The sequence below is a fragment of the Diplotaxodon limnothrissa genome, linkage group LG11, assembly GCF_057381915.1.
Source record: "Diplotaxodon limnothrissa isolate DT_005_m linkage group LG11, D_limnothrissa_male_GT1.1, whole genome shotgun sequence".
Classification (NCBI taxonomy): domain Eukaryota; kingdom Metazoa; phylum Chordata; class Actinopteri; order Cichliformes; family Cichlidae; genus Diplotaxodon; species Diplotaxodon limnothrissa.
Window position 1 is genome coordinate 5,225,726 of NC_140606.1, and position 17,726 is coordinate 5,243,451.

Below are 17,726 nucleotides of genomic sequence, written 5' to 3' on the forward strand. Positions count from 1 at the left end.
CTTGGCAGAATATAAAACAAACACACCCAATCCCTGGCATGAAATTTTTTTTTTAGAACCATGTTCTATAGTGTACAGAAAACACATGAAAACTTAAATCTGGTAAAGCTATACTTCACATATTTTCTGTTGTGCAGACTTGGCACCATGTAAAACAAACAAACAAAAAAAAAAACCACCATGTAAAGAGTAAAGAATAAAAAATAAATACAAATAAAAGCTATTCTATACCCTTCTTCTGGGGTATATTCTCAGCAGCATATATAACAAATCAGGTACCCATAAAATGAATCACTCTTTAATGGACCTCCCCTAACACTCATCTTCTGGAGTGCTAGCACTTAGCTGCATATACAGCATAAACAACTTAAATAAACGGTCCTGTTAAATACAAACCAAAACATAGTTTACTCAATTTCCATGTTCTTCTTCAGAAAAATTAGGATGTCCACATGTTCTGCTGACAGTACAGATCTGCTTGCTGTGACAATGTCACCTGCTGTGGAAAACACCCTCTCACTTGGGACAGAGGTTCCAGGTACAACCAAGTAACACTGTGCCAACTTGGAAAGATGAGGGTACAAGCTGTGATGTTCCTTCCACCATCTCAGTGGGTTATCATCTGTGGGAATGCAGTCTGCTAACCTGTACAAGTTAATTTCCTCCTCTGCCACTTCAGCTGCAGACCTGGTCCTTGGCTCCTGTGACATGAACAGTTCTCCAAACAACTCCTTCATGGCTGACTTTTTCTCTGGTGGAGATGCTGATGGTGAATCTGAAGAGTTTGCTGCTTGAGTCTCTGCGGAGGTCGCAGTTTCTGTGGTGCCTGCGGCTTGGTCCTGAGGAAATATAAACAACCAAACTGTTAATTGTATTTGTTTAAATAATATTTATAAATCAAGCAGTAGCTAAATAAAATTTCAAAAAAAAAAAAAAAAAACCTACTTGTTCAATGCTCAAGACAAGTTCTGTGGTGAGTGCTCCATAGACTCTCAGCTGAGTGACATTATCCAAGTGTCGCAGGGACTTGAATCGAGGATCTAAAGCTGTGCACTTGTGTAGGTAATTCTGAAGGGCAGGATCAGCGTATCTCTTCTCCAGGTCCTCCCTGATGTTTTTTTTTACATCTCTCACTGCTGGGCTGTCATCACCAGACTGCGCCATAGAGTTCAGGATGTTCATTTTAAGTGGCAGGATCATGGATGCTGTTGGAGATGACGCTTCACACATCATGACTGTCACAGTTTTTAGGGTTTTCATGACTGTAACAAGATTTTCAGCCAGTGCATGTTCTTCCTGAGTTAGATTCTGAATGTTCTTCATACTCTTCTTCACAGTATTGTCGGCCATAGCAGCATACACTGCAGCTTGCTGTTCAAGGTATCTTTCCATCATATCATGAGAGGAGTTCCACCTAGTTGGAACATCTTGAATCAGTTTTTTTTCACTAAGCTGCAGCAGTTGCTGTTTTTTCATAAACACATTACATCCTGTTGTGCTTCTGTGAAAGAAAGAGACAATTCTTCTCATCTTTGCTAGGAGATGGGAAACCTTCTGCACTGCCATTCCTTTCTGAGCAGCTATATTAATTGTATGAGCAAAACATCCGATTTGTGGCCCCAGCCCAGCAGCTGTGACAGCATTAACTATGTTCTTAGCATTGTCAGTAGTTACAGGTATTGTCACATTTGGTCGCACTAACTTCCAGTCTTCCACAGCTTCAGAGAGACCTTTGGCTAAGTCGTCAGTGGCGTGACTTTCGACCAGGCGTGTCTGCAAAACACAGTTTTTCATCTGCCATTCCGGATCAATGTAATGTGCGGTGACAGTGAGGTAGCTCTGCGTAGCTCTTGACGTCCAGCCGTCTGAGGTCAGAGCAACAGCGGGTGCTGCTGACACTGCCGTCTCTAATTTAGCTTTTGTCTCCTTGTACAAAGCAGGAACTGCGATATTGGTGAAATAGGTTCGTGAAGGAATACTGTAACGGGGCTCAAGTACTCTCAGCATTTCCTGAAACCCGGTGTTTTCTACAACAGAAAAGGGTCGCATGTCGGCAGCAATAAAAGTAGCAATTGCCCTGTCGATTTCTTTTGCCCTCTTAGAATCATGCGCTAACGGCTGTCTAAATGACTCCGACAAAGTTTGTAGCACGTGTGTTTGTTGTTGTTTTGGTCTGCCTTCACTCGTCTTTGCACTAGGGTGATGTCGGCGTAAATGTGCATTCATATTTGTTGTGTTCCCACCGATGTAATTAACCATGGCGTGGCACATCCGACATACTGTTGTAGTTTTGTCCACAACGCGCTTACCATCAGGGTGATACTTCACACGAAAGCCAAAAAAGTTCCAAACGCCAGATTTCAATGACGGTGGAGGAGGTTCGACTTCGGGAGGCATCGAGGCAGTTGCCATGTTGCAATGAGCTTAGCTTCTGTCTCGCTAGCTTGATTGAATGCCTGTGGGTGGAGCTCAGTGGATCTGTATCCGACAGTGCAGCCTAGGCGGAGCAGTCGAACGCAGATTCACTGAGCGCTCGACACAGACAGCATCGTCAGAAGAAAAGTTGATAAAATAAATTTAAAAATTTATATTGTTCGATACATACGCGTACCGAACCGAAAGCACTGTATCGAACGGTTCAATTTCGATACGAATATCGTATATATATATATATATATATATATATATACAGTGGGGCAAAAAAGTATTTAGTCAGCCACCGATTGTGCAAGTTCCCCCACCTAAAATGATGACAGAGGTCAGTAATTTGCACCAGAGGTACACTTCAACTGTGAGAGACAGAATGTGAAAAAAAAAATCCATGAATCCACATGGTAGGATTTGTAAAGAATTTATTCGTAAATCAGGGTGGAAAATAAGTATTTGGTCAATAACAAAAATACAACTCAATACTTTGTAACATAACCTTTGTTGGCAATAACAGAGGTCAAACATTTACTATAGGTCTTTACCAGGTTTGCACACACAGTAGCTGGTATTTTGGCCCATTCCTCCATGCAGATCTTCTCGAGAGCAGTGATGTTTTGGGGCTGTCGCCGAGCAACACGGACTTTCAACTCCCGCCACAGATTTTCTATGGGGTTGAGGTCTGGAGACTGGCTAGGCCACTCCAGGACTTTCAAATGCTTCTTACGGAGCCACTCCTTTGTTGCCCGGGCGGTGTGTTTTGGATCATTGTCATGTTGGAAGACCCAGCCTCGTTTCATCTTCAAAGTTCTCACTGATGGAAGGAGGTTTTGGCTCAAAATCTCACGCTACATGGCCCCATTCATTCTGTCCTTAACACGGATCAGTCGTCCTGTCCCCTTGGCAGAAAAACAGCCCCATAGCATGATGTTTCCACCTCCATGCTTCACAGTAGGTATGGTGTTCTTGGGATGCAACTCAGTATTCTTCTTCCTCCAAACACGACGAGTTGAGTTTATACCAAAAAGTTCTACTTTGGTTTCATCTGACCACATGACATTCTCCCAATCCTCTGCTGTATCATCCATGTGCTCTCTGGCAAACTTCAGACGGGCCTGGACATGCACTGGCTTCAGCAGCGGAACACGTCTGGCACTGCGGGATTTGATTCCCTGCCGTTGTAGTGTGTTACTGATGGTGACCTTTGTTACTTTGGTCCCAGCTCTCTGCAGGTCATTCACCAGGTCCCCCCGTGTGGTTCTGGGATCTTTGCTCACCGTTCTCATGATCATTTTGACCCCACGGGATGAGATCTTGCGTGGAGCCCCAGATCGTGGGAGATTATCAGTGGTCTTGTATGTCTTCCATTTTCTGATGATTGCTCCCACAGTTGATTTTTTCACACCAAGCTGCTTGCCTATTGTAGATTCACTCTTCCCAGTCTGGTGCAGGTCTACAATACTTTTCCTGGTGTCCTTCGAAAGCTCTTTAGTCTTGGCCATGGCGGAGTTTGGAATCTGACTGTTTGAGGCTGTGGACAGGTGTCTTTTATACAGATGATGAGTTCAAACAGGTACCATTCATACAGGTAACGAGTGGGGGACAGAAAAGCTTCTTACAGAAGACGTTACAGGTCTGTGAGAGCCAGAGATTTTCCTTGTTTGAGGTGACCAAACACTTATTTTCCACCCTAATTTACGAATAAATTCTTTACAAATCCTACCATGTGAATTCATGGATTGTTTTTTCACATTCTGTCTCTCACAGTTGAAGTGTACCTCTGGTGCAAATTACTGACCTCTGTCATCATTTTAAGTGGGGGAACTTGCACAATCGTTGGCTGACTAAATACTTTTTTGCCCCACTGTATATGTGTAAAAAGAAAATGTATGAGCTGTGATAACTGTTTCTGATAGAATGAAGAGTAGACTGATATATTAAATATTCCTTTATTGGGTGAGAAAATCAGACCATGTCACAACTGCTTTAAGTCATACAGAATAGATATCAGGGCCTTAAACAGGCTGACTTCTGCTAAATGGGTCAAACTGGGCAGAAAGTATACAAACACATAACATCCTTATAGAATATGATGTAACACTATAGATCAACTTACCTCAGAATATATAAAGCATATAAACAATTACAGCAACATGATGCAACAAACACAGCAGTGCTACTAATCCAAAATACTCAAAGCTTCATAGAACTGAAACAAACATTTATTTTTAGGTCCATTCTGCTCCTGATACATACTTTAGGTTTCTGAACTGTTGGGAGATTTTGAGTTTTGTGTCATGTTTATTTTGTAGCTTCATTTAAAGGAAGAAGAGCTTATGAGTTGTACAACTGCAGAATAGGGAAGTGAGACATTGCGTGCAGAGAATATGTGCTATGACCGTTAAACGCCTTTTTTCTGTTTCAACAAATAAGCTAACGGTTTTAAGGAGTTGTTGTTGAGTTCTATACATGCCACACCTATTGTTGTGAAAGCTGTTTGAGTATAAAATGAAGGATGTGCTGACGCCCCGCGCGATTCCTCTGTGACACATCTAGTGCACACGTTAGAGCAGAATGATCGGATCGTGTCGGGGCATCGCCCATGTACATGCAATATCTTTGAGTCTGTGTTTCTTGCCTCCTAAGAGTTTTCTCCTCACATGAACATTAAACTTGTTGCTGCCTTTCATAGTGCGTAACTTGAAGGCCCTGAGTACTTTCTCCCACACTGAAAACACTGGAATGATAAAATTATTTGAACATTACCTAATAAGACTGATTCAGGACAGACAATTGGTTCTTTTAAACTTTTCTAGCAGTCCTTCACAAACAGGGAACAGTCTGTCTATTCTCTCCATCTGTTAGCTGCTGCTGGCTCTTTCTCCTCCTCTTCCTCACACACTGCTGAGTTTGTCCTGGTGGATCATCAGGGGTGCAAAGCCTCACAGATGATGTGCAGCAGTGGGTCCCTCAATCTGTCCTCACTCTGGACACTTGCAGCTGTCACACATGGAAAAGCTGCAGGATTCAAACACAAGTGTAAATCATAAATACATGTTCATACTTTTATTACACAATCAGAGAGAAAGAAACAGAGAGAGTGCAGGACAGACAGACAGGTGATAGTCTCAGGTGTATACACTGCTACAAAACAGCACAAGAGAAGGAGGATTTAGTGTTTGTGTTATTACGAGTGCTAAACAAGAAGAGTTCTCAGATGGAACAGTGGACACATGTGTGACTCCTGTGATTAAAGCATCTTTCTTTCACCTTAACGAGTGAACCATCAGCTTGTTCAAACACATGTTAAAGGCCGTTTGGCTAGACAACACCGAACAGACGCAGCAATATAACATAGCTAACATTAACAGTGCAGTGAATCCTGCTTGTGCCGTGATATTCAGGACTGCAAACCGAGCAGCAGACTTTCAGCTTGTTGTGTTTGTGGATATATGACTGACTTTAATTATCCATAAAATCATCACATTCTCTGTAAGATTAAGGTCAACTATATATATATTTTAAAGTAAAGGCTTTAAAACCAAGTTAACGCTGAAAGTACAAACATCACTAATGTCACAGAACTTTGCCGATATGTGGCCAACAGTAATGTTTTAATGTTCTTCATTATTAAACATTCACACATAAATAAGTGACATGATATTCGGTACTTACTTTTGACAGTTCACTCTTTGGCCGCTCCCTTCTGCCTTCTGCCGTATTTTGCGGCAAAATTATCCACACCCACCGCCGCGCTTTGAATTGTGGGATATATGGGACCACGAAGCATACACCGGATGTCACTACCCGATCCGTACCGGAGTATCTGTTAAGGTGTTAAGAATAATAAGAATCTCTTATAATGTTTCCAATAATGAAACATTTCAATATAATGTAGACAAAAATGAAAAATAAAAAGATAGTTATGGATCGGGACTCCCCGATCCTTACTGCGCATGTGCAAAGTCGGAAAGTACAAATCGGGTCTACCCAATCCGTACCGTGCATGTGCAGATGTTTTCTTCTTCTTCTGTTCTTTTAATGGCCGTTTATTCCTCAGTGTACAAGGATACTGCCACCTGATGACCGAGCGAATGAACCCTATTGTAAACTGAATTGGCGTCATTACAAAACAGGGCTCACAAAATCGCTAGCCCGACGTCCCGGAGCTAGCAATTTTTCCAGTTGGGCTACCAAAATCTATCTCTGCCCTGCCCACCGGGCTATCATAGGAAGGAAAAATATATGTCAATGCTTTTGCATTCTTTCGGAAATGTAGCTGGGTAATTATGTCATTGGCATCGGTGAGCCTCTGTCAATATGTGACATATTGAAATCGCGTTTGAATTTGCGCTTCTTTTTTGCTTTCACTTTGCAATCGCGCAAACTGTGTATAGAGAGCGACAGCACTGATTGGTGAGTGACAATAATTTGTGCACCAATTCCTCTGACATTGTCTTATCAATCGTTAGCTTACTATGCAAACATGACAAGTGAAATCTCCCGCAGCAAGCTTAAACATGTGAGAGGTTGATCGCGCAGAGAATCGCTGAGCGTTATGTGAGTGCGTGTGTAAAAGCAGCAGGATATATATTTTAGTTCTGCTGAGCCAAATAAGACAGGTCGGGGTGAAGAAGTGACAGCCAAAGCTTACCACAAAACAGAAAAGTTATGACAAATCAGACTATAAGGCAAAAAGAAAGTGCAGCTTTATGGTTTCATGGACAAAAGAATTTCTTGTGGCTGCAATATGTCAAGCTAAATAACCAGGGGTGCACATAAGTGGTCCGCAAGTGCGCATTCGCTGTCAAAATAAAAACGCGCACAAGATAAGAAGTTGCAAGGCGTGTTTGCGTACATAAGATTTTCTGGAGGAGGACAGACATTTGTTTAGAACTCTTAAAGATGTCGAAGAAGCAAGCTCCTTTAAGCAATTACTTTGGTTTTCCTCCACCTCCAAAGAAATGTCAGGAGTCCGAACCACAAAAGAAGCACGTATTCTTGGAAAAGTGGTTGCAGGAGGTGAGCTGGCTTCAAACAAATGATGAACGCACAGAGATTTGGTGCAGAATGTGCCGTGAAAATCCCACTCTAGCGGACAAAAACAGAATCAGAATCAGAAAGGGTTTTATTGCCAAATGTTGAGCAGGTTTACAACATTAGGAAATTGCTGCGGTGCTTCAGTGCAAACATACTGTTATAAATTAAGCTTAAATAGACATGAAAATAAAAATGAGAATAAGAATTAAAAGTGCTAAGTAGATAGATAGATATATACATGATATATACATGATATATACATGAGTGCAGGTGGTGATCAGTGCCAAACATGGAATGATGCAGTGACACAGCGTAGGGTCATGTGTTAGTGGCGGGGACAGTCATACGGTTATTGTTCATGTGTTCAACAGCAGAGGGGAAGAAACTGTTCTTATGGCGAGAGGCTCTGGTGCGAATGGACCGGAGCCTCCTGCCTGAGGGGAGCAGGTCAAACAGACTGTGTCCAGGGTGAGAAGGGTCAGCTGTGATCCGAGCTGCACGCCCCAGTGTCCTGGAGGTGTACAGGTCCTGCAGAGATGGGAGTCTGCAGCCAATCACCTTCTCAGCAGAGCACAACACGCTGCAGTCTCTGTTTGTCCCTGATAGTGGCTCCAGCGTACCACACGGTGATGGAGGAGGTGAGGATGGACTCGATGATTGCAGTGTAGAATTGCATCATCGTCCGTGTTGGCAGGTTGAATTTCTTCAGCTGCCTCAGGAAGTACATCCTCTGCTGGGATTTCTTAATGACGGAGGTGATGGTGGGCTCCCACTTCAGGTCCTGGGTGATGGTGGTACCCAGGAAGCGGAATGAGTCCACAGAGGTGATGGGGTTGTCAGTCAGGATGATGGGGGGGAGTGGAGCTGTGTGCTTCCTGAAGTCCACAATAATCTCCACTGTCTTCTGGGCATTCAGTGCCTTTTATATGGACGCAAACGCGTGTTGCAACTTCTTATCTGGTGCGCGTCTTTTATTTTGACAGCGAATGCGCACCTGCGGACCACTTATGTGCACCTGTGTAAATAACATAATGTTCTGCCGGGTGTGTTGTTGGTTTTCCCTCGATTTCTGAGTCGACAAGCGCCTTTGTTACTGGGACCAGTCATTTTAAGAAAGGCCCCCATTAGAACCCATGAGAAATGCAAGAAACGCATTATTGCTCAGTCTGCAATATCTTTCCCATGTTACGATTCGGTGTTGTCAGTGTTTTGTTTTAGGCGTGACTGTTATGTGTTTCCTGCTTTACGTCTCTGTGTCATACTTCCTGTTTTACGTTGAAGGTCTGTGTCTTATGTGAATGTGTTCAGTTTACGCTTCCTTGTCTCGTCAGTTCTTATTTCCCCCAGCTGTGCTCTCCTTCTGTGTCTCATTCCCCTCGTTACTTCCCAGTGTATTTAAACCCTGTGTTTCTCTGAGTCAGTGTCGCGTCGTCCCTCATGCTGTGTGGATCTCCCTGTGAGTTCTTAGTTTGTTGTTTCCCAGTTTAGTTTGTATGTTTGTCTTACCAGCAAATAAAGCTGCGATTTTTGAGTTCATCCCCTGAGTCCGTGAGTCTTGCATTTTGGGTCCAACTCCCGCCTGCTGCACAGCAATTCATGACAACAGTGGCCCGTTGAAATGGGATGGACTCAAGTGCAGTTTCAAAACCGGAGGCTTGAGGTCCGGTGTAACAAAAGAGTCTTTATTCACAAGGCTAGGAAGTTAACAGAAAACTCAGACTAGTATTAAGGAACGTAAACTAGATGTCTGGGGCAAGAGAAACTATGACCATAACAGAACTATGACTAGATTGCAGGGACGACTGGGTGCAGAGACAGAGCAGGGGAAACTGTGGCTGGCCAGGGCACTGAAACAGAGGAGAGAGCAGTCAGGGGAATTCCACAGAGAGCTGCGAGTGCATCCGAGAATTATTACACTGAGCTGCCTTACGTGCTTGCAGGTGGAGGTTGCTTGGAGGAGGGAGGCAGGAGACAAAGGTCCAGGTGGGTACTGCGTGCAATGCAGGGAGGCAGGCAGGAGAGACTGGCAGTTTGAAAAGGGAGAGGTTACCGGCAGCTGCAAACTTGAATCCAGGAGAGCTTGATAGGTGGGTTCCAGATGCTGACACATAATGATACACCAAGGAACAGACGTGAGGCCGAGAACTGACCAAAGTTGGCAGATAATCTGGCGAAGACTAGTTGTGTGCGCAGGTCATAAATACTGCCGGTATGATTGCCATCAGGTGAGGAACAACAAAGACTCCACCCAGAGGGGAGGAGCCGATGCCGTGGAAAACTACTCAGACGATGACGCCACCCCCCCCGTCAAGGGTCGACCCCTGGCGACAGAGCCACCCCCGGCCCGCGCTGAGCCCTGTAAAAAGCAGAAAGCAAAGCAGGATCCAAAATCAACGAACGGTATAATCTGAAGACATGCTCGGTTAAAACCTTGGCTGTTTCCGTGGTGGTGGGAAGTTTGTTTTTAGAGCAATGAAGTGTGCCGCTTTGGAGAATCTATCTACTACTGTCAACCATAAGGTCCGGAGGGCAGAATCAACCCAGCGAAGACTCCAATCCAGCCGTCTGGACGACTTTGGAAAATATGAAGGAGGGCATACATTTTTGAATTAACTCTGCTTTATTAGTTTTACAACTTTGCCTAATGATAAAGATCTCCTCCATAGTGATTCATACTACATCAGAGTAGTAAAGTAACAGATAAACAATTCAATGACAGTTGTTACTTTAGAAATTTTTCATCAATCAGCAAAAGAACTTTTTCTAACTATGGGACAGTCTGGGCAGTAAGCTACCAGAATGTTTTCAGTAAATTTACACATTTATGTTTTTTTTTTCTGGTTAACATTGGTTAACACTGGTTAACATTAGCTAATAACGAGCATAATACTAACTGCAGCCACATCAGAGCTGTTAGCATGTTGAAATGGGGCTGCATAACCTGTTTACGTAGGTAAACAGGTTATTGTAATGTTTGTGTTTTTCTACAAAGAACGCTAAAAAGAAGTCACAGTATATTTTTATGCCTATGTTCATGGAGGGGTTAATTTGTTAAAATGTATGAATTTTAATAATAAGCATAACTAAAAAATCTTAGTTGTTTAATAAGTTTAAATATTATGTCACTATCCTTTCTTTAGGATAGCGTTGCCATATAAGATGTAGAGTTTAAGTTGGCTGCCAGAGTTTAAATATATTAGCTATACATATTCATCATCTGTTTATTTAGTTTATTGTGAGGTAATTCATTAAATTAATTATTTAATATTATTTTAGTGGTTTTAATGCAATACGTATGTCTTGCATTTTGCTAAGTGGATTAAAAAATCTTGCAGTCTGTAGGCATTAGCATCTGTCCATAGAATTCCTATAAGGTTGGAATGTGTAAAGACATAATGGAATTCACTTGTTCCCCTTGTTTTCATATGACACAGTTTTCATGTCTTTGAATTCCCCTTGTTTGGATGTGCTGCACAGCATCACTCACACTCATTGACCCAACAAGTGAAAGGTTCAGATCACAAACCAGTCCATCTGCTCAGATCAACGAAAGGTTGTGACCTTCAAATTGGTATTTTACTGACTTTCATGCCACTCTCCTCCAAAATAATCACCGTGTTTTTCACACAGCCACAGGAGATCAGAAAGATATCCCACCAGCATCACTTCTGCAAACAGACTTTATTTCCTGGACAGTGTTATTTATGAAATGGCTTTAGAGAAAAGGCTGTAATTGCAGTGTGATAAGGTGCACAAACTGCGACTGTAATTGTCATTTTCCACTTAGAAACCACCATGCAAAACAAAATCTGACAGATATAATCTAATTTTCATGAAACTACTTACCTGCTTCCTTCTCTGTGCTCCCACATCAGGTATGATCCCTGGGGCTGTCAGTGTTGTGACAGGCTGTAAAGAAATGAGTCTGCCTGCCTCATTTGGTCAGTATGTGGCAACATCACAGCAGGCTGCAGGAAAGATAAAGTCAAAATCTTGACTGGGCATACATGGGCGTTCACTCACACGCACACAAACACACAGATGAGGGAGTTATAATGTATCAATATCAAAGGCACAATTTCCCTTGAGGTCAGATTATCTGTGCTTGCAACAGGACATTAATAACATTAAAAAAGGAATAGTCATAATGCAAAGGTGATCTTTTACAAATCAGTGTATAATGTTGTCAGCAGCTCAGACAAGATGGTTTTCTGACAGAAAGAGTTGATATATAGGTATAGATATATATAGAAAAATACAATGATGGATCAATTTCTTGAAAAACATTTCATGCAAAACAGCAGGATGACTGGCTTTTAGGGATGGGTATCGAAAACCGGTTCTTGTTGAGAACCGGTTCCCACTGTTTCAATTCCTTGGAATTGTTTGCCATTTTTGCAAACGATTCCCTTATCAATTCCAATCGCCCCGAATGACGTCACCACGTTGCGGAGTGTCATTTACCTGGTAGGAAACATGGCAGCTCAAATGCTCAAAAGGTTAGTTATACTTGCAACAGGGCAATTTGAAAAGTAGATATTTCATTTAAGGGAGGAAACACTACGAATACGCAAAAGCATTTGCTCACAAAACACGTGATGACCTTAAATGAATGTCATGTTTTTAATTCCGCTCCGGACTCGTGAATCTCAACCCAGCAGCAGCGGTAACAGTAATGCGGCAGGTAAATAATCAACTAACAGTGCATATTATATAAGTGAGATCTGCCTTATTACAAAACCTGCCATTACTGTGCATTTAGGTGACCATGATGAGAGAGACAGACAGAGTCTGGATGGCTCAGATGCTGGCAGTTCTCGCTGCAGCCTACCGTTAGCGTCTCCTTTCAGGCCAGGATAGACGAATGTCACCGAGCAGTGACTAAGTTTGTGGTAAAAGGCTTGCACCCATTTGCCACAGCAGATGCCCCCGATTTTCGGTAAGTGAATGTGTTTAATTGTAGGCAGGGACATTACTGGATATTCTTGTGTAATTGCTACAGAATAATTTATGTTATGCTTTGTTATTGCTACAGAAGAATATTTATTTTATTATTTTACATTTACAGTTTTTTTTCCTGGGGACCCTGTGACACCCCATTGAAGAGCCATAGGCTGGATCTCTTAAGATCTCACTGTTGGGTTTGTAAGGCCATGTTACTCCTAAATTTCTATCTTGTTCAAAGAGAAGATATAAAACAAAGTTCTAAGCTAATCGACCTTAGTGTTCTCCTTTGTTTAAAAAGAATCGATAAGAAAATCGATAAAGAATTGAATCGTTAAACAGAATCAAGAATAGAATCGGAATCGTGAAAATCTTATCAATACCCATCCCTACTGGCTTTACTTTAAGTTTACACAGATCAGGCATAATACCACCTGCCTAGTATTGTGTTGGTTCCCCCATGCAGGCCTGTTTGGAGTCCAAATAGGCCTGCATGGACTCCCCTAGACACCGGAAGGTGTGCTGTTGTAAATAGCACCAAGATGTTAACAGATCAGGTGCTGCAAGTTGTGAGACAGGGACTCCATAGATCAGACTTGGTTGTCATCGGCACACGCACACACAAACACATCTCTCTCTCTCTCTCTCTCTCTCTCTATATATATATATATATATATATATATATATATATATATATATATATATACATACATGTACATGTATATACTCAATCATTCCTCAACTATTTTTACTTTGTAGCACGGCACATTATCCTACTGAATGAAAGAGACCATCGGGGAATACTGTTTCCATGAAACTGTGTTTCATTTGCCAAAATAGTATATTACTTTCACCAACTTACCTTCTTCCCATAGTGCATCCAGGTGTCAGGTATTTTTCAGTTAAGCGATGCACATGTACCCATCACGTGATGTCAAAAAAAAAACAACCCATTATTCATCAAACCAGTCAGGCAACCTTCCATTTTTACCTACAGGCTACAGCCTGTACAGCCAGGCTACAGGCTACCAATACAAATCCATATCCTAATGAGGACATGCATGATCTTTCTCTTAGTATTTATGTATGAAAACAAAGCCAACAACACAAATCAAGGATGAAAACCAGACTTTAAAGTGATGCCACATTCATTGATTACTGTAGAAACATGAACAGGTAGCAATGGAGACTGCAGCCTGACTGCTCATCAGTTTGCTACCTCGTATTGAAGTTCGTATTGAAGGCAGCTGGATTCATCGCAATGGACAGCTCACTTTATCACGGTGCTGTGTTGGAGTCAGCATTTACTGAGCTTTAACATCACTCTGGGTTCTTGGCTAGCTTAGCATTAGCATGCTGTCTCTGCAGGTCCTTGCGAAGAGCTGAAGTTGTGTTAGCAGTATGATGCAGTGGGATCGATAGGCAGGCAGACTAACGATTTCAAGGAACTGGACTGCTGGACTACTGGGATTCCAATCCCTATCGTTGGGCGTTAAAATGGACTCTAACTCATATGTCTCATAGCAGTTTGATCATTAAATGTTTTGGCAGTTTGAGCCACTCCCCATGTGCATCAGAGAACCTTGCCTGCCCATGATCCTGTGGCTGGTCCACCATTGTTTCTAGTGATGTGTCGGTCACGAACAAAATGGCTCTTAGAGCCGTGACGTGAACGACGTGAGCTGGCTCCTTATCGCGAGCCGTGTTTGTTTTTTTTCTTTCTCTCACCCTCTCTCTCTCTCGCACTTTTTTTCCGCTTCACTCCCCACTAGTGATGGGATTTCCGGCGTTTTTAGAGAACCGGCTCTTTCGGTTCGGCTCACTAAAAAGAGCCGGCTCTTTCGGCTCCGAACTGGCTCTTCAGGTTGTTTTGTTACTTTAATTCATTTATTATTAACAATAATATAAAATTACGCAAAAAAGGAATTACTAATGTAAAAAAAAAAAGTGGTTTTATTTATATATGTTTATATATAAATATATGCGGTGGCCCCTAGAGACAAAACACGTACAAACTCCAAAAAGCACATACAAACTCCAAAACACATTTCTAGCATGAACTGAACCTCCAAAACAGAGCTACCTAGATCACTTAAATTACACAATTGAAAGCATGAAAGCATATGTGTATTGTTTGTGTATTTATACACAAGCATTCATATATAGTCAAATAATAAAAAAAAAAAAAAGTTCCTTTACCTGTTATTACCACACACCAAATCCGGTCGTTGGTACTTGCTGGCTTGTGTAGCCACTAGGTAACAAAAGCTCAACACTGCCCCTAGCATCCTGGAGCACTTCTGTTGTCTTTTGTACGCGTTTTGAGTTTTTATGTGCTTCTGAGTTTTTACGTGTTTTGGAGTTTGTACGTGTTTTTACGTGTTTTGCAGTTTGTATGTGTTTTTACGTGTCTTGCAGTTTGTACATGCTTCGGAGTTTGTACGTGTTTTTACGTGTTTTGGAGTTTGTACATGTTTTGGAGTTTGTACGTGATTTGAAGTTTGTACGTGCTTTGTCTCTAGGGGCCACCGTAAATATACTTTTATTTATTCACTCCACATAAAATGTAATAAATAAATCATATAATACAAAAATCAACTATTCACATTTCAACTTTTAACTATTTAAATTTTCAGCTTTTTCCTTTTACAAATTTTCTCTGTCTCTCCCTCCTGCTCCGTTCCTGTGCTACTGAGTGTAACTACCGCCCCTCCCCCCTCTTCCCAGCGTAAAGCACAAGGCTCGCGTGCGGAGTGAAGCGGGAAAAAAAGTGCGAGAGAGAGGGTGAGAGAAAGAAAAAGAAAAAAAAACGCGGCTCGTGATAAGGAGCCGGCTCGCGTCGTTCACGTCAAAGACCCGGCTCTAAGAGCCATTTCGTTCGCAACCGACCCATCACTACTGTATTCATATAGCAACTGATACATCATTGTGTTTACATATGTAGCTCAGCCCACATGTATTTTTTCATCAGGGTTGCCGATTAGCAGATATCAGTACTTCCAAATGAGCCGTTAATGTCACGGTCCTGAGTCTCCTGACCCAGCATTTTTAGTTCTTTGTGATGTTTGTATTATTGTACTTGTGTGAGTTATTCTATGGTTTCTAGTTTCGATCCCTTGCCCTTCATGTTTCTCTGTGTCCCCTCTGTTCTGTGTAAGTCTGTGTCTGCATGTTTGAGTTCCCCTCTGTGTCTTTCGGTTCTTAGAGTCCTCTGCCTTATGGTTTATGTCTGTGTTTCTTAGTTGTTGTCTCCACTGTGTCAAGTTCGCGTCTCTGTGTGATCCTTCCTGTTTTACTTTGAAGGTCCGTGTCTTATGTGAATGTGTCCTGCTTTGCTTTTCTCGTCAGTCCTGATTTCTCCCAGCTGTGCCCTCCTTCTGTGTCTCATTCCCCTCGTTACTCCCCAGTGTATTTAAACCCTGTGTTTCTCTGAGTCAGTGTCGCGTTGTCCCTCATGCTGTGTGGATCTCCCTGTGGGTTTAGTTTGCGAGTTTCCAGTTTAGTTTGCTTTGTATGACTTTCTCCTGCCAGCGAATAAAGCTGAGTTCTTTGTGTTTAAACCTTGTGCCTGAGTGCCTGCATTTTGGGTCCAACTCCTGCCTGCCGCACAGCGTTTCATGACAGTTAAGCGTGATTTGTGTGATCTGCCTTTTGGCAAAGCAATTGTGGGTGAGAAGATTCGACACATTCATGGGACTTATGACTGTGAAGGTTCTCAGTCATCCAGGTTGTCGTAGTCTAAGGAGCTTGAAAAGAAAAGCGTCTGGACTTGTAGTTTTCTTGAAGACGTTTCACCTTACATGCGGGCTACATACCAGTGGATATGTAAACGCAATGATGTATCAGTTTTTATTCATGGGCCTTCATCACAGCATATACAAGATGTTACATGTTGCAGAGTTATCGTTTGGTCACAGCTGTAACTACAAACCTTTTCTCTATTTTCTCACTGACACATGCATGGTATTAGTAATTCTAACTTTTAGAAAGCATCAGGTCCTGTAAAAAGTGTAGCATGTTGTCATTATCTGCAAAAAAACCTATTATTATGCCTTTATAAATGCATTAGCGAAAAAAAAATGCTGATGTCCCTCTTACAAATCCACATATGCACACACTGAACTACTATAGAAGCAATTACACAGCATTTAGCAATCCGATCTTTAAGTGATGACGTGACGAATTCTGCTTCCGGGCCCAAAGCAGTCTGCATTTAATAAGGCTGTTGTGTTTTTAAAATGTTTTAATGCTTTGTATCTTGTTGTCACGGCTGCCGAGGCGAGCCGTGTGGAGTTGGAAGAAGGACCTAAGATGCAAGCAGTGGATGAGATGCTAATGAGGTTTATTTACAAAGGTGTAGTGGCAAACAAGCAGTGGGGCATGACAAATAACTGAAGACACCTAAACTGGGGGAACTAAAAATAACAGACCTGGGAGCATACGACAAAGGGATGAGAAGCAGAGAGACGCAGACGAGGAACAGGACAACGTGGAACACAGGGTAACGCAGACTGACACGAAGTAACACAGACGAACTGGCAACAGGCAGGAGAACACAAAGGGTTTAAATACACACACCAGTAATCAGGGGATGAGAGACAGGAGGGCAACACAGCTGGGAGGAATCAGAGCTGACGGGACAAGGGAAATGTAAAGTGAACACACTCACATCAGACAGAGACCTTCACAATAAAGCAGGAAACTCAAACACGGGGAACCAAACAAGACAGAACTAAACAGACAGCTTCACAAACAGACGGGGTGACACCAAAGACAGACAGAGACACAGACGCAGACTCAAAGGCAGACCGAATATAACACATAGAACTCAAACAATAATAATCATCATCATAATAATAAACTAGAAAATGATAACAAACTAAAAGCGCTGGGGTCACCGACCCAGGACCATGACACTTGTTCTATTTAATCTCAACAAGCCCCTAAAAACAGTCAGTGATCACTGTCGGCTTCTCTCGGTTTTTATTACCACTAATCATTTTAAAGCTCAGTTTTTAAACCCTTACGACGTAACTACAGCCCAGCCCAAGCAGCAGTATATTAATAACTAACCTTGTATTGTGGATGGATTATCTCGGTGGTTCTCCTGACTGACGTTTGGTCCGTTTACAGCAGGGGTCGGCAACCCTAGGCACGTGTGCCACAGTTGGCACGCGAAAGGTTAACTGATGGCACGACCATAGCTGGACTGGCCATTGGGCATACCGGGTATTTGCTCGGTGGCCCGAGGATTATTTTTTTTGTAACGGTATAAACAATAAAAGGTGGTGGATTGGCCAGATGCTGGCCGGTGT

At 42.3% G+C, this 17,726-nt stretch overlaps 1 protein-coding gene across 1 annotated transcript; it reads right to left on the bottom strand.

Moving 5' to 3' along the window:
* Positions 1–407: 407 nt before the first annotated feature.
* LOC146622228 (E3 SUMO-protein ligase ZBED1-like) lies at positions 408–1,392 on the bottom strand. Its single transcript, XM_085366787.1, has 2 exons — positions 946–1,392; positions 408–839 (listed from the first exon to the last, which is right to left on the bottom strand). The coding sequence occupies exons 1-2, from the start codon at positions 1,390–1,392 to the stop codon at positions 408–410; spliced, it is 879 nt and encodes a 292-aa protein (XP_085222913.1).
* Positions 1,393–17,726: the final 16,334 nt, after the last annotated feature.